A 27,071-nucleotide genomic window follows, 5' to 3' on the forward strand; every position below is an offset into this window, starting at 1 on the left:
AACGCGCGTATTCACCATATTGCATCTTGTACAGCTCGTCGAGATGAGTCGATTGCCGCATCGCCGACCATCAACAAACTAAAAACGACTTCATCACGGACATTATGCGAGAGCCAGGGTACTATGGTACCCCGGGGTACCGCCATAAGGTTCATGTCGCTACGGTTGAGTATAAAAACGTCTTTATTAAAACAACAGCGCTACTAATGCTACTACGCCTCTAAAGTAAAATTGACACTTATCCGCTTGCACGGTCCGAGATTCGGCAGCGAAAGGGACACCCACCCACCACCCTGCAACTTGCAGATGTCTCGGAATTGGAGAGGGTTCGTTCACCCCACTGCCCCTCCATCCTTGGCCATCTCCGCAGCAGCAGTGTAAGTGAGTTCACCACAGTTGGTCTATGGTAGGCAGCTCACCGTGCGTGGTGTTGGTTGCGCTGGTCGTGGTGGGGAGTGGTAATGTCCGAGTTCAATTCCCGCTCACGGTCAACACCAGTGACAATTATCTGAACCGGTCCTGGGACTTCCCTAGGTTGACTCGGCATCAAATGAGTATCTGGTGTGGTGTATTAAAACATCGCCACTCGGGAGATAAAGGCAGCTGGGTGTGGTGTTTGCCACCCACTCCCTCGTGTACCGTGCCGGCCTTCATAGGTGCTCGCTAACAGCACTTGCCCCAACAGTCTGTTCAGGCTATATGGGGGATTTTTGTCTTTGGTGTTGTGGTAATTAGTTCTGCGCTTAGACTGGATACATTCCAGCGCTGGGAATGAAAAATATTGGTTTGAATGTCGTGCGACAGGCGTGATTCTCTTTGGCAGGGCAGCTGGGAAAGGGCTGGCCCCCAGGGCATCACTTCAACAAAACGGGATCTCTGGCGGTAGCTCTGTGAAACCTGCTTCAGTGGGCCGCTCTCCATTACACGGGGAGTTACGCTTGCTTTGAGATTTCCGAGTGGATTCCTCGTCTCATGATGCCGATATCAGCAGTACTCGAGATTGAGAAAGACAATTAAAATTCCGTTTATTTAACGGATAATAAATGAGAGAGGCGGTGAATCTTCATGGGTTGTCTCTGCTGCTTGAATCGAGACTGTGTAAGAGAGGCAGTGAATCTCATTGGGTCCTCTCTACTGGTTAAATAGAGAGTGTTTAAGAGAGGCAGGTACTCTGCTGGTTAAGGAAAGGACGCTGTTACACCCTATGCTGTGTGTTTGTTTTCACAGATGGCTCTGTTCCCCGATTGCCTAAGGTCCTACCTGGAGCAGCTCATTCCAGAGCGAGGCTGGTGGGATCCCAATGTGTAGGTACCGCACTGAGCTGGGCAGTATGAGTGTGTGTGTGTACCTGTGTGTGCTCACCTGTTTACGTGAGCGTGTGGCTGTGTGTGTGTGAGTGTTCGTGTATGTGTTTATGGGGAGCGGTAGTGTAGTGGTTAGCGAGTTGCGCTATGAACCCGGCGAGCCGAGTTCGATTCCCGCTCACGGCCAACACCAGTGACAATTATCTCAACCGGTCCTGTGCCTCCCCTACATCTCCTCAGCATCCAATGAGTATCTTGTGCGCTGTGTAAAATCATCACTACTCGGGAGACAAAGGCGGTCGGGGGTGGTGCTTTCCACCCACCCTTTTGTGTTTCGTGCCGGCCTTCATAGGTGCTCTTTAATAGCACTTTCCCCAACAGCCTGTTAAGGCTACACGGGGGAGCCGCTATTGGAGTATGGGGGACTTGGAGGAACACTGGGACATGTGGGTGCCTCCCACAATGCCGTGCATGCAGCGTGAGCGTGACGGTGATGTCCTGTGGTTCGTGGGTAGTGGTATGGTTGGTGTGTGGTGGTGTTGTTGGTGTGTAATGGTGTGATGCTGTGGTTGGTGTGTGGGGGTGTGGTTGGTGTGTAGTGGTGTGGTTGGTGTGTAGTGGTGTGATTCTGGTTGGTGTGTGGAGGTGTGGTTGGTGTGTAGTGGTGTGACGCTGTGGTTGGTGTGTAGTGGTGTGATTCTGGTTAGCATGTAGTGGTGTGATTCTGGTTGGTGTGTGGAGGTGTGGTTGGTGTGTAATGGTGTATGTCAGTGTGGTTGGTGTGTAGTGGTGTGACGCTGTGGTTGGTGTGTGGTGGTGTGGTTGGCATGTAGTGGTGTGATTCTGGTTGGTGTGTGGAGGTGTGGTTGGTGTGTGGCGGTGTGACGCTGTGGTTGGTGTGTGGTGCTGTGGTTGGTGTGTGGAGGTGTGGTAGGTGTGTGGCGGTGTGGTTGGTGTGTAGTGGTGTGACACTGGTTGGTGTGTGGCAGTGTGATTGGTGTGTCATGTTGTAACATGGTTGGTGTGTGACGCTTTGGTTGGTACGTGGTGGTGTGACGCCAGCGTGTGCAACTTCCTGCTGGAGGAACCGGGCTACCCGCGGGGCCTGGTGCAGGAGCTCGTGCTACTGCCCGAGTCGTCTGTTTTCCTCAGCGAAGAGAAGGAGGTACGTACGTATGTATGTTGTATGTATCTTAGTTTAACACGTAGGCTTTCGCGACCAATATTATTCATAATCAACGTTTTTGGGTTTAGATCGCGTTATTTATAAATGTGTCGTAACCCTCCACCACCCGACACGGCCAATCAGTAAAAAAGTGTCACGTTGACAAAAGACAAATAGTTCACTGCTTTAGCCCACCGGTGTGTTGAAGCGTGAAACCACAACATTTACAATTTGAGTACGACGTTTCGGTGGTAATTGCATCCAGCATCATCGGGCAATTCGCCAGAATGGTGAGGCTCTGCTGTGTCTCCCGTTCTTATATAGAGCAGCAGCAGGGTGACGTCATCATTAACTCATTAATTCGTCTGGTGCAAAGATTTGAGGGGGGGTTATTGTAATTACAGTATATACTAGATTAGTAATCAGGCTATTGTTACGATGCGAGTTGTAGATTAGTAATCATTTGGCATGTGTTTTATTGTGATTATGCTACATTAGTAATCAGTTAGTGTTTGTTTCCCTTATAAGGAATTGTAATGTATCTTATTTAATAATCCGCTTCCAGGCCGCACTAAGCCTGTAGCTGTCTGAGCGATTAAAGTTATTTCTGTTTCTCTCAATTTCAATGGATTCACTAATTAGTCTTTGCCAGTAGTAACTAGTTTTACACAACACTTCAACGTTGTCAAAATCAATTGAGTGTCTCTGTTGGCATGCATGTTCTGCCACTGCCGACAGTTGTGTTTGCGATAGTTTAATATTTCTCTGGTGTTCTTTTAGTCTTACACTAACGTTATGCCCTGTCTGTCCAATATAGCATCTGCCACATACACAATTAATCCGATATACACCTTCTGTTGATAATTTAGGTAATTCGTCTTTAGTGCACGTTACTAGTTGTTGAATTTTGTGTACTGTACCAAATCTTACTGTAATGTTTTGCTTTTGCAAAACACGGGCTAATTTGTCAGTTACTCCTGAGATAAAATGGTATTTTTATTGTTTTGATAATCTGATCGCTTTCAGCAGTGTTGCTTTGCGATCGTGATTTGGCATTTAGTGCTCTGTTAATTTGAGCATTATTGTAGCCATTCTGTCTTAGTGCTTCTTTAACATGTTTAATCTCTCTCACTAGACTTTCACCATCTGACACTGTTTTAGCCCGATGTATGAGCGTCTTGATAAGAGAGGATTTCTGAGCTGGGTGATGATGTGAATCTGCATTCAGATAGGCATCAGTGTGCGTTTGCTTTCTGTAAACGCTGTGTGTTATTTTACCATTTAGGCCAAGCCCAAGTAAAATATCTAGGAACGGGAGTGTGTTATTCACCTCCATTTCCATGATGAACTGAATGGCCGGGTTTTGTGCATTGAGATGATTTAGAAAATCGTTAAGTGTATCTTTACCATGTGGCCAGACAACCAAAGTGTCATCCACATATCTAAACCAAAAGGATGGTTTTAATGTGCTCGAGGCAAGTGCTCTGGTTTCAAAGTTTTCCATGTACAAATTTGCTATAGCAGGAGATAAAGGAGAGCCCATTGCTACTCCCTCCCTTTGTTTAAAGAATTCGCCTCTCCATAAGAAGTAAGTGTTATTTAAACAATGGTCAGCGAGTTTCGGAATATCTTTTGGTAAACCTGTATTCTTTACCAGTGTATCAAGTAATTTAAGGGACTCGCTCACTGGAACCTTAGTGAATAGCGAAATCACATCAAAACTCACCAAAATATCATTAGGGTTAAGTTTAATATCTTTGATCATATTCACAAGATGTTCTGAATTTCTTATGAATGATGATGTCCTACCGATGTAGGGCTGTATTTGTTTAGTTACATATTTTGCTAATTTATATGTGGCAGAGCCAATTGTACTGACTATGGGTCATAAAGGGATGCCGATTTTATGGATCTTTGGTAGCCCATAAAGTCTAGGTGGTTTTGAAGCCCTTGGCTTAATTAGGAATTGTTCATTTTTTGGGATTAATGAATTTGCAATGATTGCAGTAGTCTTACGTTCCAAAGTATTAGTTGGATCTCGTTTAATTTTAATGTAGGTACTTTCCTCTAATAAATCTTTAATTTTATTATCATAATCGGCTCGTGACATCACTACAGTAGTGCGGCCCTTATCAGCTGCTAGGATTTGAATATCTTTATTTAGACGAAGCTCTCTTAAGGCTTTTGCCTCGTTTGAGCTAATATTTACTTTTGGTACTTTACTATTCTCAATTATTTTGGCAACCTCGTGTCTAGTCATCTCTGCCTCATTATGTGGAAGGAGTCTTACTGCTGATTCTACCTCAGCAATTATCTCATCCACTGGAATTGTGCGTGGGGTAACGGCAAAGTTAAGGCCTTTAGAAAGGACAGAAATCATGTCAGTGGTTAAATTAGTGTTAGTCAAGTTCATTACGGTTTTGTTTTTAAATTGTTCGTTTTTAATAGGGATTTGTTTATTGTAAAGTCTAGAAAATTTGTTAATTTGGTTAGCATTTGTTAGATTAAACACATTATCAGCCGATTGTTGTGTTATAGTATCGATTATATTCCAATCATGCATGGACACACTATTGCTTATATTTAAATGTAAATGCTTTAGCGCAGGGGTCCTCAAACTACGGCCCGCGGGCCACATGCGGCCCGCCGAGGATATTTATCCGGCCCATGGTCACTAATTGGGCTGTGCTTGTGAGCACTAATTGGGCTGCGCTGGTGAGCACTAATTGGGCTGCGCTGGTGAGCACTCACTGGGCTGCGATGGTGGGCACTGATTGGGCTGCGGTGGCGAGCACTGATTTGGCTGCGCTGGTGAGCACTGATTGAGCTGCGGAGGTGGGCACTGATTGAGCTGCGGCGGTGGGCACTAATTGGGCTGCGCTGGTGAATGGTTCAATGGGCCAATTGACTGGACTTGCCCCCCAGGCCTAAGGCTGCCAGCCCTCCCCTCGCTGCGCTTGACTGGCTCTCCCTCCCTCAGCTCCCTCACTTGCCCCTCGGCTCCACTCCCAGTGATATTCCTGTGTGCTGGGGATGTACTGCGATCTGTGAACAAAACTGCAGGTGTAATTAACTTTTTAATGGCACCCGCACCAGTGTGAGCCTGGGGTAAAAGCGGAGTTCCCCCAATCAGACTGCATTGATGGGCAGTGCAGTCTGTATGTCTCTGTGTGGGCAAAGTTATTGCTGGTATATTGTTTTTGTAGCGCTGTATATATATTGGTATTTTACTAATAGCAATTTTGACTCCCTAGGAAACTGATGTCAAGAAAGAGAAAAATTGACTTGGAGTGTAGGATATTCAAAGAACAGTGGACTTATGATTACTTTTTCATGCAGTACAAGGAAAGAGCTGTGTGTCTGATATGCCAGAATATAGTGTCTGTGTTCAAAGAAAACAATTTACGTCGACACTTAAACTCAACATAAAGATAAATATGATTGTTTGGTTGGAGAAGTGAGAAAAGATAAAATATTAAAACTGAAAAATACATTAACAACTCAGCAAAATACTTTTGTGAAGTAGAAGCAGCTAAATATTTCATCACTGCGAGCAAGTTTTCAAGTTGCCAAGCTAATAGCGTGCACTGGCAGACCATTCGTGGAGGGAGAATTTGTTAAAGAATGCCTTATTTCTGTTGCCAAAGAGATGTGTCCAGAGAAGGCCGATTTATTTAGTACAGTGAGTCTTTCAGGACCTACAATTACACGGAGGATTGAAGAAATGGGAGACAATTTGCATAAGCATCTGTAAAACTCCACAAAAAAACTTTGCTATTTTTCCTTGGCACTCGACGAAAGCAATGATGTTCGTGATTCTGCACAACTTCTAATTTTATTCGTGGGATGAATGACTATTTCGAAGTCACAGAAGAGCTTGCTGCACTGCAAAGCATCAAAGGAACAACTACAGGAGAGGATATCTATGAAAAGGTTTGCCAAACTGTGAATGGTTTGGAGCTGAATTGGGCTAAACTAGCCAGTGTGACAACTGATGGTGCTCCTAGCATGGTGGGGTCTAAGAAAGGAGTAATTGCTCGCATTAACCAAGAGATGGACAAACATAACCATTCTCATCCAATAGCCATACACTGCCTCATCCACCAACAAGCGCTGTGTAGTAAATCACTGAAGTGGAACTCTGTTATGAAAATTGTGGTATCTTGTGTTAACTTCATTAGAGCTCATGCACTAAACCACAGACAATTTCCGGAATTTCTGTCTGAACTAAATGTTGACTATGAAGATGTTCTGTACCACACAGAAGTCCGTTGGCTGAGTCGAGGGAGAGTTTTGAAACGTTTCTATGACTTACTTCCACAGATTACAGCTTTTCTGCTTTCAAAAAACAAAGAAGTACCAGAGCTCAATGATGCAGAATGGACCTTGCCTTTCTGACAGATGTAACGGAGCTACTCAACAGTTTCAATGTGCAACTTGAAGGAAAGGGGAAGCTCCTCTGATATGCAATCACATGTCAAAGCATTTGAAGTAAAATTAGGCCTCCTCATCAAACAAGTTAAGGAGGAAAACTTCTGCCATCTCCCCACAACTCAAAATTTGTTAGCGGAAAACCATTAGTTGCAATTCCCAAACAAAACATGTGTGGATTCACTGGAAAAATTGCAAAAGGAGTTCCAATTTAGATTTAAAGAGCTTCATCTCCATGAACAGGAGATACAGCTTTTCCGTAACCCATTTTCTATTGACATTGAAAATGTGGATACAATTTACCAAATGGAACTGGCTGAACTGCAGAATTGTGACTCTCTGAAAGACGCATTCAAGTCAAGCAGCCTTCATAATTTCTATGCATCTCTCCCCTCTGAGACATATCCTCATCTCAGGAACCATGCACTCAAAATGGCAACCATCTTTGGCAGCACTTATGTCTGTGAACAGACTTTTTCCAGAATGACACATTTGAAATTTCCAACCAGATCTAGACTAACGGATGCACACTTGCATCACTTGTTACGACTAGCAGTGACAAATATGGAACCGGACATTGACCATCTCATTAGCCAAAAGCAGGCCCATAGTTCCCATTGAAATACTGGCAAGTTTGTTGATTTAACTTTACTTGTTCTTCATTTTAAATATTGTATTTGTTCCCGTTTTGTTTCTTCACTTCAAAATAAGATATATGCAGTGTGCATAGTAATTTGTTCATAGTTTTTTTTAACTATAGTCCGGCCCTCCAACGGTCTGAGGGACAGTGAACTGGCCCCCTGTTTAAAAAGTTTGAGGACCCCTGCTTTAGCGTTTCAGAAATGTTGGATAATTCACTCCTATTGTGTTGTATTCTCTCTATTAATAATAATTCGCTAGCTTTGTGTAGTATTTTGTTAGCTTTAGAAGACTTGATGTGATGTGTTATTTTAACTGCGTTTGGTATTACCTTCGAATCTCTGCACCTTAATGATGACGTCACCCTGCTGCTGCTCTATATAAGAACGGGAGACACGGCAGAGCCTCACCATTCTGGCGAATTGCCCGATGCTGGATGCAATTACAGTGATACCTCGGTTCACGAACTTAATTCGTGAACTGACTGGTCGTGAACCGAATTGGTCGTGAACCGAGGCACATTTTCCCATAGGGTTCAATGTAAATCCGGTTAATCCGTTCTGACCTTTTTTTTGGTTTTTGAAGCACAAAAATATGAAACAAATGACAATACACATTACTGTAGTACTGTACAGTATAGTAATGTATAAAGAGAGAACACTAACCTTGTTTGAGATGACTTCTGGCATGGAGGAAGGCAGGTGGGAGGCGGGTGGGAGACAGTAAGCACTCAAACGGGTGAACTGTACAATACAGTAAGTACAGTATTGTACAGTACAGTAGTACAGTACTGTATGTGCTAAAAAGCACACCAAAAATCAAAAAGTCACTGAAAGTGTCTTCACAGTACTCACAGTACTTCTTTCTGTGTCTCTGCTTCTCTCCACGATCTTCCTACAGGAAGTCACGACCATGTGAATTAGCATAAAAATGGCCGCGGCTCCTGTTCGTGAACCGAAGCGGAGTTCGTGAACCGGAGCATATTTTTATGAAATTTTCTGTTCGTGAACCGAGTTGTTCGTGAACCGAAGCGTTCGTGAACCGAGGTATCACTGTACCAGCGAAACGTCGTACTCAAATTATAAATGTTGTGGTTTCACGCTTCAACACACCGGTGGGCTAAAGCAGTGAACTATTTGTCTTTTGTCAACGTGACACTTTTTTACTGATTGGCCGTGTCGGGTGGTGGAGGGTTACGACACATTTATAAATAACGCGATCTTAACCCAAAAACGTTGATTATTTATGTATGTTGTATATATGTTATATGTATGTTGAACTTCTTCTGCACTGTACGTAGCCAACCGTGCTTATCCGAAGTGCGGGGGTAAGGACAAGAAACTAAATACAAAACAAGAGCGTTCCAGACGTCCGCGGAAGCAAATCTGAAAAGCCACTGCTGTGAGGATGATCGGAGTTCGCGTGACAGTTTATGTTGCTTGACGAGGTTAGTCGCGCTCTCCTCCCACGCTCCCCTCCCGGCTCACTCCTCGGCACACTGTGTGCGCACGCTATGCCGTGTGGGCGGGCGAGTGGGTGGCGAGTGGTGATGCAGTGGTTAGCGCACCGCGCCACAAACCTGCTAACCTCGGTTCCATTCCTGCTCGGGACCAATAACAGTGGCAAATATATGGATCCTGAGCCTCCTAGGTCGACTCAGCCTTAAATGAGTACCTGGTGAGATGTGAGACAAAGGTGGCTGGGCGTGGTGTTGCCGTGCCGCCCTTCATAGGTGCTCGCTATCAGTACTTTCCCCAACAGCCTGTGGAGGATATTGGAGGATCTTTGTCTTTTGTACTTTGTGTGTGTATACGGGCTGTACGTGTACTATGTGTGTGTGTATACAGGCCGTATATTGTGTGTGTAATGTGTACTGTGTGTGTGTACACAGGCTATGTGCGTGTACTGTGCGTGTACTGTGTGTGTACATTGTGTGTACACAGGCTGTGTGAGTGTGCTGCGAATGTGTACTGTGTGTACTACGTGTGTGTACTGCATGCATATTGTGTGCATACTACTTGTGCGTACTACGTGTGCGTACTGTGTGCGCACTGTGCGTGTACTTTGTGTGTTCTGTGTGCGCGTACTGTGTGCGTGTACTACGTGTGTGTTCTGTGTGCGTGTACGGTGTGCGTACTGTATGCGTGTACTACGTGTGTGTACTGTGTGTGTACTACGTGTGTACTATGTGTGTACTACGTGTGTACTCTGTGTGTGTACTGTGTGCGTGTTGTGTGCACACTGTGCGCGTACTATGTGTGTGTTCTGTGTGCGTGCACTGTGTGTGTACGGTGCGCGTACTGTGTGCGTGTACTACATGTGTGTTCTGTGTGCTGCGTGCATATGCTGTGTGTACTGCGTGTGTGTGCCGTGCACGTGTACTGCAGTGTACCGTGCGCGTGTACTTGGTGCGTGCCTACACAGGTTGTGTGCATGTACTGTGCGTGTCTACACAGGTTGCGTGCGTGTACTGTGTGCGTGTCTACACAGGTTGTGTGCGTGTACTGTGTGCGTGTCTACACAGGTTGTGTGCGTGTACTGTGTGTGTCTACACAGGTTGTGTGCGTGTACTGTGTGCGTGTCTACACAGGTTGCGTGCGTGTACTGTGTGCGTGTCTACACAGGTTGTGTGCGTGTACTGTGTGCGTGTCTACACAGGTTGTGTGCGTGTACTGTGTGTGTGTGTCTACACAGGTTGTGTGCGTGTACTGTGTGCGTGTCCACACAGGTTGTGTGCGTGCACTGCGCTTGTGCCGTGTGTGTACCGTGCGCGTGTTTACCGTGTGCGTGCGTACGCAGGCGGAGCTGGACTACTTTGACGCGGCGTCGCTGGACAACATGCAGGATGCTGCCTACCAGCTGCAGGCCGTGGAGCTGCTGCGCCATGACTTCCCCGTGCTCATGGTGGTCGACCTGCGCACCACGCTGCGCCGCCTCAAGCACCGCTATGCGCTCACGCGCCTGGTGCGCCGCCCATCAAGCACCCAGCCTGGCACACGTGCACTGCCCACGGGGCACGCACGCGTGCACGCCATGCCCACAGCGCTGCCACCGCTGTGTGCCAACGGCAGCTCTTGATGTGTTTTTTGTGTGTACGCACGTGCACACGTGTGTGTGTGTGTGTGTGCGCTAGTGTAGCGGTTAGCACGCTGCGCTACGAACCCAGGGACCCCAGTTCAACTCCTGCTCACGGCCACGAAGACCATTGACGATTATCTGAACCGGTCCTGGGGCTCCCCGAGGTCGACTCGGCCTCGAATAAGAACCTGGTGCTTTGTGTAAACATCGCCACTGGGGAGACAGGCGGTCGGGAGTGGTGCTGTCTACCCACCCCCTCGTGTGCCGTGCTGACCATCATAAGGCTACATGGGGGGGCATCTTTGTCTTTGTGTGTGCAGGTGTTGTCTAAGGCTGTGAAGAGCTGGCTGGACAATGGAGGGAAGTCTCATTCCAGCAGAGGCAAACGAGAGGTCATTCCAGTGTCATTTCACGAAGGTTCGTGTTGAGTGCGAGCATGGGAGTGAGTGTGAGTGGGAACATTATGTTTGAGAGTGTGGACTCGTGTGGATGGGTATCTGTGTGTGTGTGTCTTTGTATCTGTGTTGTGGGGTGCAGTAGTGCAGCGGTTAGCATGCTGTTCCACAAACCCGGCGATCCGAGTTGGATTCCCGCTCACAGCCAACAGCCGTGACGATCATCAACATTGGTCCTGGGCCTCTCCTCGGTGTGGTGTGTAAATATGACCACTAGGGAGACAAAGGCGGCCGGGCGTGGTGTTGGCAACCCCCCCACCCCCTTGTGTATCGTGTCTTGCCAGGCACATTATCTTGCCAGGCATGCTGAGGAGAAGCTTACGAAGCCCCAATGTGGTTTTGGGCAGTCCCGCACAAATGCCATATTTTCTGTCTGTCGGCTATAGCAGAGGTGTAGGGAATTCCAGCAGGACCTATATCTCTGCTTTAGTGACCTGGTTAAGTCAAGGCCTATGAGTCGGAGCCATCCCCTGTTCACCTTGGGGTGCGACAGGGATGTCCTCTGGCTCCCACATTATTTAACATATTTTTCGACCACGTAGTTTGTGAAGCCTTCTATGACTCTACCGGAGGAATCTCCATCTGGTACAGATACAATGGGAGGCTGATCGATGCCCGGGTGGAGTCAAGCGTAAGCTCCCTATTGGTCAACCATGCTGATGATCTGGTGATTGCTGCTCACTCAGAGGAGGAGTTGGAGACGTGGCTGCAGAACCTGGAGCGTGCCACTAAGAGGTGGGGCCTTACCATCAGCCCCACCAAAACTAAGCACCTGCCTGGGTATTTTGTGCTATCAAACACTCCACCCCCTCAACTCCCTATTGGTGATGGGGCAGTTGTGGAGAGAGTGGAGAGTTTTCAATACCAGGGCAGTTTGTTCATGACAAGCTCTGGTTTGACAGCAGAGGTCTCGCTCCGAATCAGTCGAGTGGCATTATCTTTTCAACGGCTCCATGTAACGCAGAGTTTGGTGGGTGTCACACGTGTGTCAGAGGTGCTCCACACAAAGCTTTGGGTCTTCTCAGCCACGGTCATGCCCCCCTTCTCTATGCTTAAGAAACGTGAACCCCCCGAATGGGATATCTTCGCCAGTTAGAAACATATTAGCTGGTCTGCCTACGATCCATCCTGGGTTTAACCAGGCTGGATTGTGTGAGGAGCTCACCAATCCTTGAAAGATCTGGACAAAGTCTCATCGGTGAACTCCTCCGGCAGGCAAGGCTGTGTTCGCTGGGTTATGTAGCCCGCATGGCCAACCACCACATGCCTAAACAGCTATTGTTCGGCCGGATAGAGGAGGCTAAACGGCGTGGCACGTGCTAGAGAAGAGATGGAGTGATGTGGTACAAGAGGATGTGGAGCTGAGTGGACTTCCCAATGACTGGTAACCAACGGTGTCAAGTTTGGCCTCTGGAGGACGCTCGTGACTGGGCAGTTGGAGGCAGTCGCCCTTCAGCAGCAACGAAGGGCAGAGGAGCGATGCTCACAACAACGAGCTGGGCGCCGGTTGGCTAAAACACAGCAAATAAGCACAATTGGGGGCACAGGTGGTGCATTGGCCAGTCATCTCAATAAACCTATGGCACCTGGGTCTGTCCCGTGACCTCCTGCCAGCGGGCGTTTTATGCTTCACGTGTCCTTAACGTACACATCGCCTGGGAAAAGCGCCGTGGTAACGTTACCACCACTTAGTGGTGAATGGAGGTTTTATGTCTGTGTGTCTGTGCGTGTATGTGTGTATCTCTCTGTGTGTGTATGTATCTTCGTGTATCTCTGTGTGTCTCCGTGCATGTGTGTGTGTGTATCTCTCTGTGTGTATCTGTATCTTTGTCTATCTGTGTGTCTCTGTGTGTATGTGTGCGCCTGTGTGTGTGTATCTCTCTGTATGTGTATGTATCTTTGTGTATCGCTGTGTGTCTCCGTGCATGTATGTGTATCTGTGTGTATGTGTATCTCTCTGTGTGTGTATGTATCTTCGTGTATCTCTGTGTGTCTCCATGCGTGTATGTGTATCTGTGTGTGTGTGTGTATCTCTGTGTGTGTGTGTGTATCTTCGTGTGTGTGTGTATCTCTCTGTGTGTGTGTATCTCTGTGTGTCTCCGTGCATGTGTGTGCGCTGACGTGTGCGTCTGTCTCTGTGTGACCCAGGCTCACTGCAGCTGGCGGTGAATCTGCGCATACTGGAGCGCCGTCGCCGCTCGGAGGGATCCGCGAGCCATGTGCAGGAGCCCTTGCACCCCGAGCTGCTCAAGGAGCTCCAGTTTTTTGAGGCTAAGATGCGCCAGCAGAACGAGGTGATGGTGCTGATGGTGGTGATGGTTCACCATCAATCACCGCTCGTGGCGATTGATGGTGATGGCGGTGCTGCCACCACCATCGCCACCATTGCCGCCATTCGGCCTTTCAACGAGCGCCTAGCGCGGCGGTGTGCGACACAGCGGACTCCGCCGGGGAGACTAAAGCTCGGTCAGGGGAGACGTGGTCCTGGCCATACCGCGCCGGCTCGTACGGTATTCCGCTGACTCCAAGGGGGCGCTACTTCTCTGTGTGTGTGTGTGGGCAGCACGCAGACCTGCAGCTGGCGATGCTCGTCAACGAGCAGCAGTACAAGGAGGAGCAGCAGGCCATTGAGTGCGGCTGCTGCTTCGCGGCGGTGCCTTTTGAGGAGATGACCCAGTGCCTGGACGGACATCTCTTCTGCAAGGACTGCCTCGTCCGATACGCACAGGAGGCCGTCTACGGGCAGGCCGGGGTGAGAGCGTGGAGACTGCGCAGACGCGGTGCCTTTGCGTGTCCGTTTGTGTCCGTTGCGTGTCCTCGTGATCCCCGTGTGATCCTGTCTGTCCTTGTGAGTTCCCACATTTCCCTGTGTCTCTCCGTGTCTTACTCACCATGTATCTCCCTGTGTCTAACTCACCATGTTTCCCTGTGCCCCCCCCCATGTCTCACCATGTGTCCCTATATCTCCCTATGTCTCGCTCACCGTGTCTCCCTATATTTTGCCGTCCCTTCCCTGTGTCTCCCGGTGTCTCACTCATTTTGCTCCCCCGTGTCTCCCCGTGTCTCACTCCCCGTGTCTAACTGGCCATGTCTCCTTGTGTCCCCCCATGTCTCCTCGTGTCTCCACACTTGTGTAGGCCCAGCTGCAGTGCATGGTGTCTGGCTGTGAGGAGGGCTTCCCGCAAAGCGAGCTGCAGAAGACGCTATCCCAGAAGATTCTGCTCAAGCTGAGCGAGCGCCAGGCCGAGCAGGACGTGAGCTCCGCACTCCGTGATGAACTGCTCCGGTGAGACCTCACCCGCACGTTCGCTCACCCCCCTGCCTGCTCACCTGCCCACTCGCCCGCTCTCTCGCTGGCTCGCCCGCTCGCTCACCGGCTCGTCTGCTCCCTTACCGGTTCGCCCTCTCGCTCACCGGCTCGCCTGCTCTATCACCGACTCGCTCGCTCGCTCACCAGCTCTCCTGCTCGCTCGCTTATTTCACCCTCTCTCAGTGGTTACCCACTCTCTCACCCGCTGGCTCACCCATGTGCTCACTTGTTGACTCGCCCACTCTCGCCCCCTGGCTCACCCACCCGCCCGCTCACTTACTTCCTCACTCCCCCACCCACTTTCTCGCCTGCTATCTGTGTGTGCTAGGTGTCCGTTCTGTGACTTTGCGGCGATGTTGGAACAGAACTCCATCGTGTTCGTGTGTCCCAACCCTCGCTGCAAGAAGGTGATGCACGCACACACACACGCTTACACACACGTGCACAAGAATACATGCATACACACACACGCACAGGCATACATGCATACACACACACACGCACACACATACACGCACACATACAAATGCACACGCACACACTCATGCACACACGCACATGGGGTTGCAGTGGTGGTAGATATTGTGATGGTATTGACTGGTGGTGGTGGTAACCGTGGTGGTGATAGTGGTGAGCATGATAATGGTGGTGGTGACGGTGGCGAGCGTAGCGGTGAGTAGTGCCATGGGGGGAGGGCAAATTTTGGTTGGCCATTCCCCTCAAGGCGTTTGTAGCCACCACAGCAGCCAAAGGGGACTGGACGGCTGCGAGGGGCTGGTAACCCCTCCAAAAACTGCAAAAAGCCACTGCGGGTGGCTATGTGGAATGTTCGAAAGCTCACTGCGGAGGTGAGGCTGCCACTCCTCTGTCGGGAGCTGGACCGGTACCGCCTGGATCTCTGTGGTATTCAGGAGGTCCGGTGGACCGGCTCTGGCTCCTGCCACCATGAGGGGTGGACAGTCCTCTACTCGGGGCAGGAGACTGCCGAACAACAGGGAGTGGCTCTTCTTCTCAACAATAGAATGAAGGGGGTGTGAGACCGTTGCCGTGTGGTGTGGGAAGCTGTAAGCCCCAGGCTACTTTGGACTCGCCTTCCCATCAACCAGAGGCGAGGAGTGGTGGTTGTGGTAACTTATGCCCCCACCGAAGATGAACCTCACTGGAGGGATGCAGGCACGGCCGATGAGTCAGATGCCTTTTATGACCTGTCATAGATGCTAGCTAAATTGGCCGCTCGGGATAGAGTCATCTTGTTGGGTGACTTGAATGCCCGAGTTGGTCATGATGCTGGCACCTGGTCTGGAGTGATTAGAAAGCATGGGCCAGATCAGCTCAATAACAGCGGTAGGAGGCTGCTAGATTTTTGTGCAGCCCATGGGCTTGTAATTACCAATACGCTGTTCCGGCATCGGCACATGCACACAACCTCATGGATGCACGCCGGGTCAAAGCAAGAACATCTGCTGGACTACATCGTGACAGAACAGCGGATGCGGGCCCATGTCCTTGACACCAGGACCTACCTTGGAGCTGATCTGCACACTGACCATCGACTTGTCATCTGTAAGATGCGCCTGTCATTCTTCCACTCCGATGGTGAGTGTACACCCAGGACCCCATTCAAACCCAATGTACCCTGGTCTCAGCTCGCTGATGAAAGTTGCACGCGAGAATGTATTCATCGCTTGCGGCTGGGGTTGGCATCGTCCCCCACTCCTGATGTCGAGGGGAAATGGGTGAGGTTTCGGACTGTGGTTCATGCAGCTGCAATGGTTGCGTTGGGTACACGGTCCAGACCTCCCCAGAGACCCTGGCTGACAGGAGGTGTTCAGGCTGCCTTAGAAAAAGCGACAGGCCCACTCTCATCGTCTACAGCATCCCACGTCAGAGAATGAGGAGGCTTACCGGAGTCTTTGCTCGGAGGTTCAGATAGCCGTGAGGTGCTGGATGGGTGGTGGTCGCGGGTTGCTGAGGAGATCTGCCTCAGTGGCCCGCGATTACAAATCGCTCGGCGCCACACCTATTACCATCATTAGGGGAAAGAACGGTGATCCAATCTCTGACCCCCATGAACAGGTTGGCAGATTTGCTGAGCATTTCTGTAAGGTCCTGGGGGAGGGGAAATCCCTCAGCCTGGAAAACATTGTGGGACAAAGTGGGGGGATGACCCTGCTGAGGCTGCAGTCCCTCAAATATTGGAAGAAGAAGTCACCCTCTGCGAGTGGCTGGCTGAGGTGCCATCTGTAAAAGAAGTATTGAAGGTGATCCAGAGTCTGAGACCAGGAAAGGCACCGGGCAGAGATGATCTCCCAAGTGAATGCTGAGGGAGGGTGGTGTTTGTGCACAGACTGCCCTACAAGACATCATAATAACAATCTGGACCACTGGACGGGTTCCACAGGATTGGAAGGATGCCCTGGTGGTCCCCCTTTTTAAAAAGGAGGACCGCACACACTGTAACAACTACAGGGGCATCTCACTGACTCTTTACTCACAATCATTAAGGACCTTCATGATGGTGAGCGGGCCCGGATAAAACTACCGGGCCGGGAGTTGGAGCCATAGCCTGTTCACCTTGGGGTGTGACAAGGCTGTCCTCTGGCTCCCACATTATTTAACATCTATTTCGACCACATAGTTTGTGAAGCCTTCGATGGCTGTACCAGTGAAATTTCCATCTCGTACAGATGCAATGGAAAGCTGAACGATGCGCGGGTGCGGTCAAGAAATAGCTCCCTATTGGTCAACCATGTTATGTATGCCGATAATCTGGTAATAGCTGCTCACTCAGAGGAGAAGTTGGAGGCACTGCTGTTGAACCTGGAGCGTGCCACTAAGAGGTGGGGCCTTACCATCAGCCCCTCCAAAATTAAGCACCTGCGTGGGTATTTTATACCAGCAGACACTCCACCCCCACAACTCCCAATTGGTGATGGGGCAGTTGTGGAAAGAGTGGAGAGTTTTCCATACCTGGGCAGGGTGCACATGACCGGCTCCGGTTTGACAGCAGAGGTCTCACTGCAAATTAGTCGAGCGGCATTATCTTTTCATCGGTTACGTAACGCTGTGTAGAAGCTTCCTTGTCCGTCGCTCCGCACGAAGCTTCGGGTCTTCTCGGTCACAGTCATTCCCTCGCTTCTCTACGCTTGCGAAACGTGGACCCCCCTGGTGGAACATCTTCGCCGGTTAGAAACATTTCGGCTGGCCTGGTACGATCAATCCTGCGTTTAACCAGGCTGGATTGTGTGAGGAGCTCACAAATCCTCGAATGATCTGGACAAAGTTCCATCAGTGAGCACCTCCGGCAGGCAAGGCTGCGTTGGCTGTGCCATGTAGCCCGCCTGCCCAATCACCGCATGCCAAAACAGCTTTTGTTCTGCTGGATTGAAGGGGCGAAACGGGCGCGGCACGGGCTAGAGAAGAGATGGAGTGACGTGGCACAGGAGGATGTGGTCCTGAGTGGACATGCCAATGACTTGTACCAGCGGTGTCAAGATCGGCCTCTGGAGGAGGCTCGTGAAGGATGCTACTGGGTAGTTGGAGGCAGTCGCCCTCCAACAACAACAGAAGGCGGAGGAGCGACGCTCACAACAATGAGCAGAGCGCCGGGTGGCTAAAGCACAGCAAGTTGGCACAGTAGGGGGCACAGGTGGTGCATCAGCCAGTCATCTCGGTCATCTCAGTCAGTCGACCCGTGGCACCTGGGTCTTCCCCGTGACCTCCTGCCAGCGGGCGTTCGACACTTCACGTGGCCTCAAGGTGCACATTGCCTGGCACAAGCGTCATGGTGACGTCACCGCCACTTAGTGGCGAACGGCGGTTGTTGTTGTTGTGTGTGTGACACTATTCCCTGCGTGTGTGTCACAGTCTTCTTGCAGGAAGTGCCGTGAGGACTGGAAGGATCATGCTGGGCTCACTTGCGAGGAGGTGGAGTCTCAGTCTCAAGTCAAGTTCCGCATTAGCATGTAAGTGTGGGTGGTGAGTGTGCGTGGTGAGGGTGGTGTGCTGTAGTCTTACCAGTGTAGTGCTTGGAAATGTGGTGCAGTTGCCTGTGAAGCGGTCGACCGCTGCGGTTGCCCTCCCGCCTGCCCCGCAGGGAGGAGCGCATGTCGGCGGCGCGCATCAGGAAGTGTCCGCGCTGCGGCACGGCGCTGCTCAAGTCTGAGGGCTGCAACAAGCTGAGCTGCCGCTGCGGGGGCACCATGTGCAACGTGTGCCGCACGCCCAACATCGGCTACGACCACTTCTGCCAGCATCCACTCATCCCCGGGCAGCCCTGCCCACATTGCACCGCCTGCCTGCTCTGGGTAGACCCCGAGGTGTGTGTCACTTGTGTGTTTGTGTGTCACTGTGTGTGTCACTGTGTGTCACTGTGCTGAGGGGAAATGGGCGAGGTTTAGGACTGTGGCTGATGCAGCTGCAATGGCTGCGGTATGGTACACGGTCCAAACCTTCCTGGAGACCCTGGCTGACGGAGGAAGTGTTCTGACTGGCTGAGAAAAAGCGACAGGCCCACTCGCACAGTCTCATGCATCACACATCGAAGATGAGGACGCTGAATGCAGCCTTTGCTCGGAGGCCGGAGAGCCATGCGGCGCTGCCAGGATGGGTGGTGGTCACGGGTTGCTGAGGAGATGGAGTCTCCCTCAGTGGCCCACAATCACAAATAGTTATTTAACTCCATTAAGAAAGTAGCTTGCAGCGCCACACCTATCACTATCATTAGGGGAAAGAAAGGTGATTCGATTTCCAACCCCTAGGAACAGGTTTGCAGATTTATTGAGCATTACTGTGAGGTCTTGGGGGAGGGGAAAACCCTCAGCCTCGAAAACATAAAGAAAAGTCCGGATGACCCTGCTGAGGTGATGGTGCCTCAAATTTTGGAAGAAATAGTCACCCCCTGTGAGTGGCTGGCTGAAGTGAGGAAGTACGGAAGGCGATCCAAAGTCTGAAACCAGGAAAAGCGCTAGGCAGAGATGATCTCCCAAGTGAAATGCTGAGGGAGGGTGATTTTTGTGTGCAGACTGCCCTATATGAAATCATAATAACAGTCTGGACCACTGGACGGATTCCGTAGGTTTGGAATGATGCTCTGGTGGTCCCCCTCTTTAAGAAGGGGGACCGCAAATACTGTAACAACTTCAGGGGCATCTCCCTCCTCAGTGTGCCGGGAAAGGTCCTGGCAAGGATTATTCAACATCGCCTTGCCAGGCACGCTGATGAGAGGCTTGCGGAGCCCCAATGTGGTTTCAGGCCAGGGCAGTCCTGTACAGATGCCATATTTTCTGTCCATCTGCTACAGCAGAGGTGTAGGAAATTCCAACAGGATATACATCTCTTCTTTATTGACCAGGTCAAGGCCTATGATACCATCGGTAGGCCTGGGCTCTGAGTTGTTCTTTATGCTTTCCGAGTCCCAGGCTCTCTGCCCACAATCATTAAGGACCTTCATGGTGGTGGGCAGGCCCGGGTAAAACTTATGTTGCCGCGAGTCGGAGCCATTCCCTGTTCACCTTGGGGTGCGACAGGGATGTCCTCTGGCTCACACATTTAAAAAAAAAGTTACCACATCGATTGTGAAGCCTTCTATGGCTGTACCGGAGGAATCTCCATCTGGTACAGATACAATGGGAGGCTGATCGATGCCCGGGTGCAGTCAAGCGTAAGCTCCCTATTGGTCAACCATGCTGATGATCTGGTGATTGCTGCTCACTCAGAGGAGGAGTTGGAGGCGTGGCTGCAGAATCTGGAGCGTGCCTCTAAGAGGGTGGGGCCTTACCATCAGCCCCACCAAAACTAAACACCTGCCTGGGTATTTTGTGCCATCAAACACTCCACCCCCTCAACTCCCCATTTGTGATGGGGCAGTTGTGGAGAGAGTGGAGAGTTTTCCATACCTGGGCAGTGTGTTCATGATAAGTTCTGGTATGAAAGCAGAGGTCTCACTCCGAATCAGTCGAGCACCATTATCTTTTCATCAGCTGCGTAAACTGTTTGGAAGCTACCTGGCCTGTCGCTGCACACGAAGCTTCAGGTCTTCTTGGCCACAATCATGCCCCCCTTCTCTACGCTTGCGAAACGTGGACCCCCCCAATAGAACATTTTCGCAGGTTAGAAACATATAGGCTGGCCAGCCTACAATCCATCCTGGGTTTAACCGGCTGGATTGTGTGAGGAGCTCACAAATCCTTGAAAGTTCTGGACAATGTCCCATTGGTGAACTCCTCCGCACTGATAACAATGAGCACTCAGAATGCATGCGAGAGAACACGATGGGACAGAAGATGGCAGCACATGCGTGAGTTGTACAGTACTTCTACACCCCTCCCCCCCCCCCTCAGAGCCGCGTTCAGCTGAGCCGTGTCCAAAACAATAATCAAACAAAAACAACTGGTGTTGGTCGTGAGCGGGAATCGAAGTTGGATCGCCGGGCTCGTAGCGCAGTGCGCTAACCGCTACGCACCCACACAATGTTTCATACTCGGTTCAGTTGAGTAGTAAAACGACGTATGTGTCGGGACATTTCACGTTGAGTTCCTCTCAAGTCAGCGACGTGAGTGTGAAACAACGTTTATTGTGGATCCCCTGTACCTAGTTGCGGTGTGTAGAAACATTGCCACTAGAGAGACAAAGGCGACCGGAACTGGTGCTGGCTGTTCCGGCCTTCATAGGTGTTCACTCACAGCACTAGCCCCAACAGTCTGTTTAGGCTATATGGGAGATCTTTATCTTTGTCACCCATGGCGCTTGGGTCTGCCCATGACCTGTCAGCAGACGTTCAACAATTCACGTAGCTTTTAAAGTGCACCTGGCCTGGCACAAGCGCCGTGATGACGTCACTTCCACTTGGTGACCAATGGCGGTTGTTGTATGTCACTGTGTAGGTGTGTCATTGGGGAACGGTAGCGTAGTGGTTAGTGCTGTGCTACGAACCCGACGATCCGAGTTTGATTCTCAATCACGGCCAACACCAGTGACAATTATCTGAACCGGTTCTGGACCTCCCCTAGCTTGACTCAATCTCAAATGAGTACCTGGTGTGCTGTGTAAACATCACCCCCTCATGTGCCGTGGTCGCTACTCGCTAACACCACTCCAACAGCCTGTTAAAGGCTGCACAGGAGATCTTTGTCACTGTGTGTGATGGTGTCACTGCTGTTCCACGCCTTTCACGTGTATGAGAGTCTTGTGTGCGTGTCAACCACTGTGTGAGTGTGTCACAGTGGTTGTGTGTGTTTAATTCTAGATTTGAAGCTTTCGTGACTGCAAGGATTCATACTCTTAGGTTTTTTCAGTAAGTCATGTAGGTAAAAAAAAAATTACTAAAAGTGATTTATTATTTTATTTTATTTCTATTATTATGTTTAGTCATTTCTCATTTTTTAATTTTATTTTTTTTACCTACGTGACTTTACCGAAAAAACCTAAGAGTATGAATCTCTTGTGTGTGTAACCACGTGCCACTAACCCCTTCTTCCCCTGTGTGCCACCACAGAAGGAGGACGATCAGCTGATTGAGCGCATCCAGACGGAGGCGCACGTGGTGTCCGGCGAGGCTGCAAAGCGGATTGGGCCGCCCCTTGATCCTGACGAGCCAAAACAGCGGCGAGTCGACAATGTGAGGGCAACAACCACATTCCGCAACAGCAACAATCACCGTACATTCACTGTGCAATTTACACACACACACTGTTGCGGTGTGTGTGCGTTAACCGTACAGTCACCGTGCGCCATCAGAGACGTTCGAGATCCCCTGATGTTGCTCGAAAAAAGTCGGCTATTGTGTAGCCACCGGCGTCGCTGGTCCACATTAATCTAAACAATGTTTTAATGAATGCGGCAAATTACTCCTTTGGGATCACACAAAACAGCCGCAGCGACAATCATCAGCCCCCTGTTGTAATCTAAACAGGGGAGCCCCATTCACATCCTAACCACAGCCCTAACCCCATACCTCTCTCTCCCTGTCCTCTCCATACGCATCTTTCCACAACCCGTGTGTGCTCAACAGCAGCAGCAGCCACGCCACCGACACCACCACCACTTCGGTCATCATCAGCACCATCCACAGCCGCAGCAGCAGCACCGACATCACCACCACCACTTCGGTCATCATCAGCAGCACCACCAACACTATCACCACTTTGAACATTATCAGGACCATCCACAGCCGCAGCAGCCGCAGCGGCAGCACCACCTCCCCCTGCCACACCAGCTGCCCTGGATGGCGCAGCCCGGGATGGCTGAGCGAGTTGCCGATCAGCTTGCGCAGCGCATGCAGTACCTGCAGCACCAGCAGCAGCAACATCAGGAGCGGCTGCAGCTGTTGCTGCAACGGCAGCAGCAGCGGATGTTGCTGCAGCAGCAGCGTCAACAGCAGCTGGCCATGAGGGATATGGGTGAGCACGGCCTCATCCCAAGGCCTCCGCCAGACTACAGAGAACAACGCTGATCAATCGGCGGTGATCGTCAATTGTGAACAACGTTGATCAATCGGCGGTGATCGTCAATTGTGAACAACGTTGATCAAATCTGTGTCGATCGCCGACCGATCATAACGACCTGTAACATCACTTTCATTGTCCTTGTTACTGCATAACGACCATGGATGGGAACAAATAGTCATCACCGCCACATCATCGTCATGATCACCGCCATCATTACCAAGTAATTGGCAGCATCATCATTTTCTCTGTGATTGTTTTTGAGGAATGATTAATGAGAACCAGTTCTGTAATCGGCTTCATTATTTAGTACATCTATTGTTCCTCGTTAACCCATGATTATGGAAGTGTCGCCATCGTCATCACCATTGATCTTCCATCAGTGGTGGCTATCCACGTGGCCTGTAACCCAGCGCTGTGGAGGCAGCAGAGAGGGCTGGTGGATCACACGGCAGACGCTGTAAAACTCCCTTCCCGTGGGCGTCGAGGAGGTGCCATACCCCTGGCTCTGCCGGGAGAAGGCAGTACAGCAAATCTGGACTCCACCTGTGCCATCTGTACGGGGATAGAGCGTTTCCCCCTCACAAGCGTGGGTTTCTCTGGGTGGTCTGGTTGCCTCGTACGTGTCTATTAATTGCCCGATGGCATGTTAATATATATGGAGGACTGCAGAGCCTGGGTCATTGCTTGCGCCGGCTCAGCTACCTGGTTGCTTCCACTGCTACTGCCTTCCCACTTGTCGGTGGTTCCTGCTAGCATGCCGGAGATCATCTTTGCCACTATCGTCATCATCATCTCGATCGTTGTTATCATCTCCATCACTGTTCGTGTCATCGCTACCACCATCGCCATCATCACCGTCACCTTCGTCATGGCCATTATCGTCACCATCATCATCATCATCACCATCATCATCATCACCACCATCATCATCATGGCCATTATCATTGCCATACAAAGCTGCCTTTACTAATGGGTGTGTCTGCTGCAGCTCCTGTTGGTGTGTATTTGAGTAAAGTGAATGTGGGAGGACTGATGCCATATCTACACACACCACACTCCCCACGCAACCACACTGACCAACAACCACACGAATCGCACTAACCACCAACAACACATTCATACTACGCGATATACACCAACCACACATCCATACTAACCATGTATGTGTGTACGGTGAAATTATTTCGCACCGTACGTAGCCAACCGTGCTTATTGGAGGTGCGGGGAAGGACAACAAACTAAACACAAAAACCACACCCACGCTATCAACACCACGATACCACACTAACCAAACTATCCGTACCACGCAATACACACCACGCTGTACCAGATCACCCACACCACTCACACTACCTGTACCACACCACTCGCATACCTCTACAATTCACACCGCTCACCATACACCACACTTACCACTCCAACATAATTACTATGCAATTCACATCACACAACAGCACACCGTTCACCCCGTAACACACCACAATAACCACACACCACGCACACCAAGAACACACGCACATTCGTCAACTACTCGGCTACAATTCCAAGTTCAATTCCAGGCCATAACTCCCATAGCATCCCCCCACCCCTTTCCACCACCCCCTGGGCCTCCCCTAGGTCGACTCGGCCAAAAATTATTATCGACGCGTTTTGTGGAGGTGGTGTTAGGGTGTAGGGTGCTCAACAGCCCTGCGAGTGAGACAAAGACGGCCGGGCGCATGGTACCGGTCACACCACCACCCTTCCACATGCACCAGCGCTGCCGGCCTTACTAGGTGCTCGCAAACAGCCCCTGCCACGGCCTTCCCTGTGCAGGGGTGCGAGGTATGGATGCTTCGGGGAAGTCTGCGTGTGTGTGTGGTGTGTTTTTATATCTTGCACTTGGGAGACTTGTACTTGCTGTTGTTAAAGTAGACTGAAGACTGGAGGGGCCTCGCTGTGTGGGTGTCGAGGGAGACCCTGAGGTCTGGAAGGATCCACTTGTTCCTTGTCATCGTTCTTGATGTAAATTCCAAATAAAATTTTTGCATTGTTGGCATAAGGCGGGCATGCAGAGTGGGACTGGGCTCGCCCCGGAAGCCAACTGCGGTAAAGTGCGGTCGTGGGAATGGCCTTCATCCAGCAGGGAGATTGACCAGGCTGTGAATTAAACTATTGATGACTGTACTGTATATGAAGCATGAGCAGACCCCCCCCCCCCCCCCACCGTGTTCACATTGCGAAGGGAAGTTCTGCCTCCCAGGGCAGTGTTCTTCACTCATGTTCAGAGCGGGTCCACTTTCGATGATGGGTGGGGGATGTTTTCACTTTTTGTGGATTGTCGGGGGGACCGCATTTAAGGGTGCCGCCAGTGGCCCCCTCGAGGCCTTGCAATGAAGAAGAATGACTTTGGGTGTCGTCAGCAAGAGTAGTTCATCATAATCCTTTTTTTTGGGGGGGGGGAGGAGTAGGGGAGAGGCTTAGGCCACAGTGATTTTGGCCAAACTTGTGTCGTGAGGCCCTTCACCGCTGGGCACCCGAACAACAGCCAAACAAACTGGCGTGGCGTGCATTTTAACGTGTATTACGTTTCTGCTCAACTCGCATGGTGGGTTGGAGAGAGACTCTCTTACAGTCGAATCGAGCAGCGATCGGATCACGCGACTTCTCACTTGAGCGTGCGTCAAAGCATCCTGAGGACAAGATCCAGGGATTAAGATTCAGGGCGCCGTGGTGGCAAGATGTTGACTACCTCGCCTGATGTACAGGAGGTCATTGCTTTGATCCCGACCCTGACGCCTGCTGTATATTTGGGAGTTTGCGTGTGTCTCCCCGTGGTTGTGAATTTTTCTCCGGATCCTCTGGGTTTCCCTCCACATTTAGAAACATGCGTTTCGAGTATTTGGCTATTGCCATAAATGTCCACGTGATAAGCCACTTCGTTGAGCTGTCATTTGAAGACTTTCCATTTGTTGACGTGGAAAGGCGGAATTGTGAAGGAGAGATATCGTATCCCCACTGGTCCACTTGGTTCACAAGGACGTGAGTTACTGTTGTCTATTGTAGTGTACCACGGGTTGTACTGCTGTAGTGCAGCATGGGTTGTAGTGCAGCACGGGTTCTAGTGTAGCACGGGTTGTAGTGTAGCACGGGTTGTAGTGTAGCACGGGTCCTAGTGTAGCACGGGTCGTAGTGCAGCACGGGTCCTAGTGCAGCACGGGTCCTAGTGCAGCACGGGTCCTAGTGCAGCACGGGTCCTAGTGCAGCACGGGTCCTAGTGCAGCACGGGTCCTAGTGCAGCACGGGTCCTAGTACAGCACGGGTTCTTTTGACTATTTTTATTTTACCAGGTCAGACTCGCTGAGCTGCGTAGCTCTTTTTCAGAAGCGACATGGCCAGCATGAATGACGGCTCCACGAAGTGGCTTATCACGTGGACATCTATAGCAATAGCCAAATACTCTAAACGCGTCCCGGTCGCGATTGAAGCCATGACATCTTGTATACCAGGCGAGGTAGTCAACATCTAGCCACCATGGTTGTAGTGCAGCACGGGTTGTAGTGTGGTGTAGCACGGGCTCTACTATTATAATGTAGTACGGGTTGTACTGTTATAATGCTGCACGGGTTGTAGTGTAGTAGTGCAAGATCTAATGAGACTACGCTGTTTCTGCTGCGGGATACGATGGCCTGTGCCCTGAAATTCTCACGAACATTTCCTCGATTTACGAACTCGCAATTTTCGCTTTTTACGAAATTTTAATTGCGCGCCATAAACATAGACTTTTTGCGTCCGTGTATCTGCGCCTTACTCAGCCCGCGTGGCCTCGTATCTTCTGCCCGGTCTGTATCACGGTTGTTCGCGTGCACACCGTAAGGGGTCGGGATCTATTGATTCACTTCAAGTGCCCTTCAATGTGAGCAGTAGGTGTAAATCAACATCGCCGGCTATTAGCTCCACCAAAGGAAATCGTAGGCAAGCTCTGAGCGTGGGTCACGTAGCTGGGACATCGCGAAGAGGCAGGAGAGAGGAATATCTTGATGCACGCTGTCCTCTCGGCTGAGCTGCATCAAGTGATGAAACTTCGCCCCCATCACAACTCTTCGTTCTTGTTTCAGGCCTCGTACGCCGGTAACTCCCGAAAACCCCGCCACCAAAACCCCAACCATCACCCATCGTCTACGCCACAAACTCCCATCGCCCCGCCAAGAATCCTAGCCAGCACCAGGAGGTCGCCAGTAACCTGACACTCGTCATCCCCCC

General features: G+C 50.4%; 1 protein-coding gene across 4 annotated transcripts in view; it reads left to right on the top strand.

Annotated features, from left to right (window-relative positions):
• The window catches only part of LOC144942409 (E3 ubiquitin-protein ligase RNF216-like), a 31,363-nt gene extending 6,104 nt beyond the window's left edge, over window positions 1–25,259 (top strand). For 2 of the 4 annotated variants that reach the window (XM_078869261.1, XM_078869263.1), the window contains 13 exons: window positions 261–377; window positions 1,228–1,304; window positions 2,367–2,469; window positions 10,339–10,503; window positions 10,938–11,034; window positions 13,221–13,366; window positions 13,636–13,824; window positions 14,210–14,358; window positions 14,711–14,789; window positions 18,250–18,347; window positions 18,479–18,701; window positions 21,878–22,000; window positions 22,394–25,257. In XM_078869261.1, the coding sequence (XP_078725387.1) occupies window positions 261–377; window positions 1,228–1,304; window positions 2,367–2,469; window positions 10,339–10,503; window positions 10,938–11,034; window positions 13,221–13,366; window positions 13,636–13,824; window positions 14,210–14,358; window positions 14,711–14,789; window positions 18,250–18,347; window positions 18,479–18,701; window positions 21,878–22,000; window positions 22,394–22,834 (2,007 nt within the window). In that variant the 3' untranslated portion in view covers window positions 22,835–25,257. Of the gene's footprint in view, window positions 1–260; window positions 378–1,227; window positions 1,305–2,366; window positions 2,470–10,338; window positions 10,504–10,937; window positions 11,035–13,220; window positions 13,367–13,635; window positions 13,825–14,209; window positions 14,359–14,710; window positions 14,790–18,249; window positions 18,348–18,478; window positions 18,702–21,877; window positions 22,001–22,393 lie in introns of all 4 variants that reach the window. The other 2 variants (XM_078869262.1, XM_078869264.1) reach the window with 2 other exon arrangements.
• Window positions 25,260–27,071: the final 1,812 nt, after the last annotated feature.

Source organism: Lampetra fluviatilis, chromosome 27, assembly GCF_964198595.1.
Source record: "Lampetra fluviatilis chromosome 27, kcLamFluv1.1, whole genome shotgun sequence".
Taxonomy (NCBI): Eukaryota; Metazoa; Chordata; class Hyperoartia; order Petromyzontiformes; family Petromyzontidae; genus Lampetra; species Lampetra fluviatilis.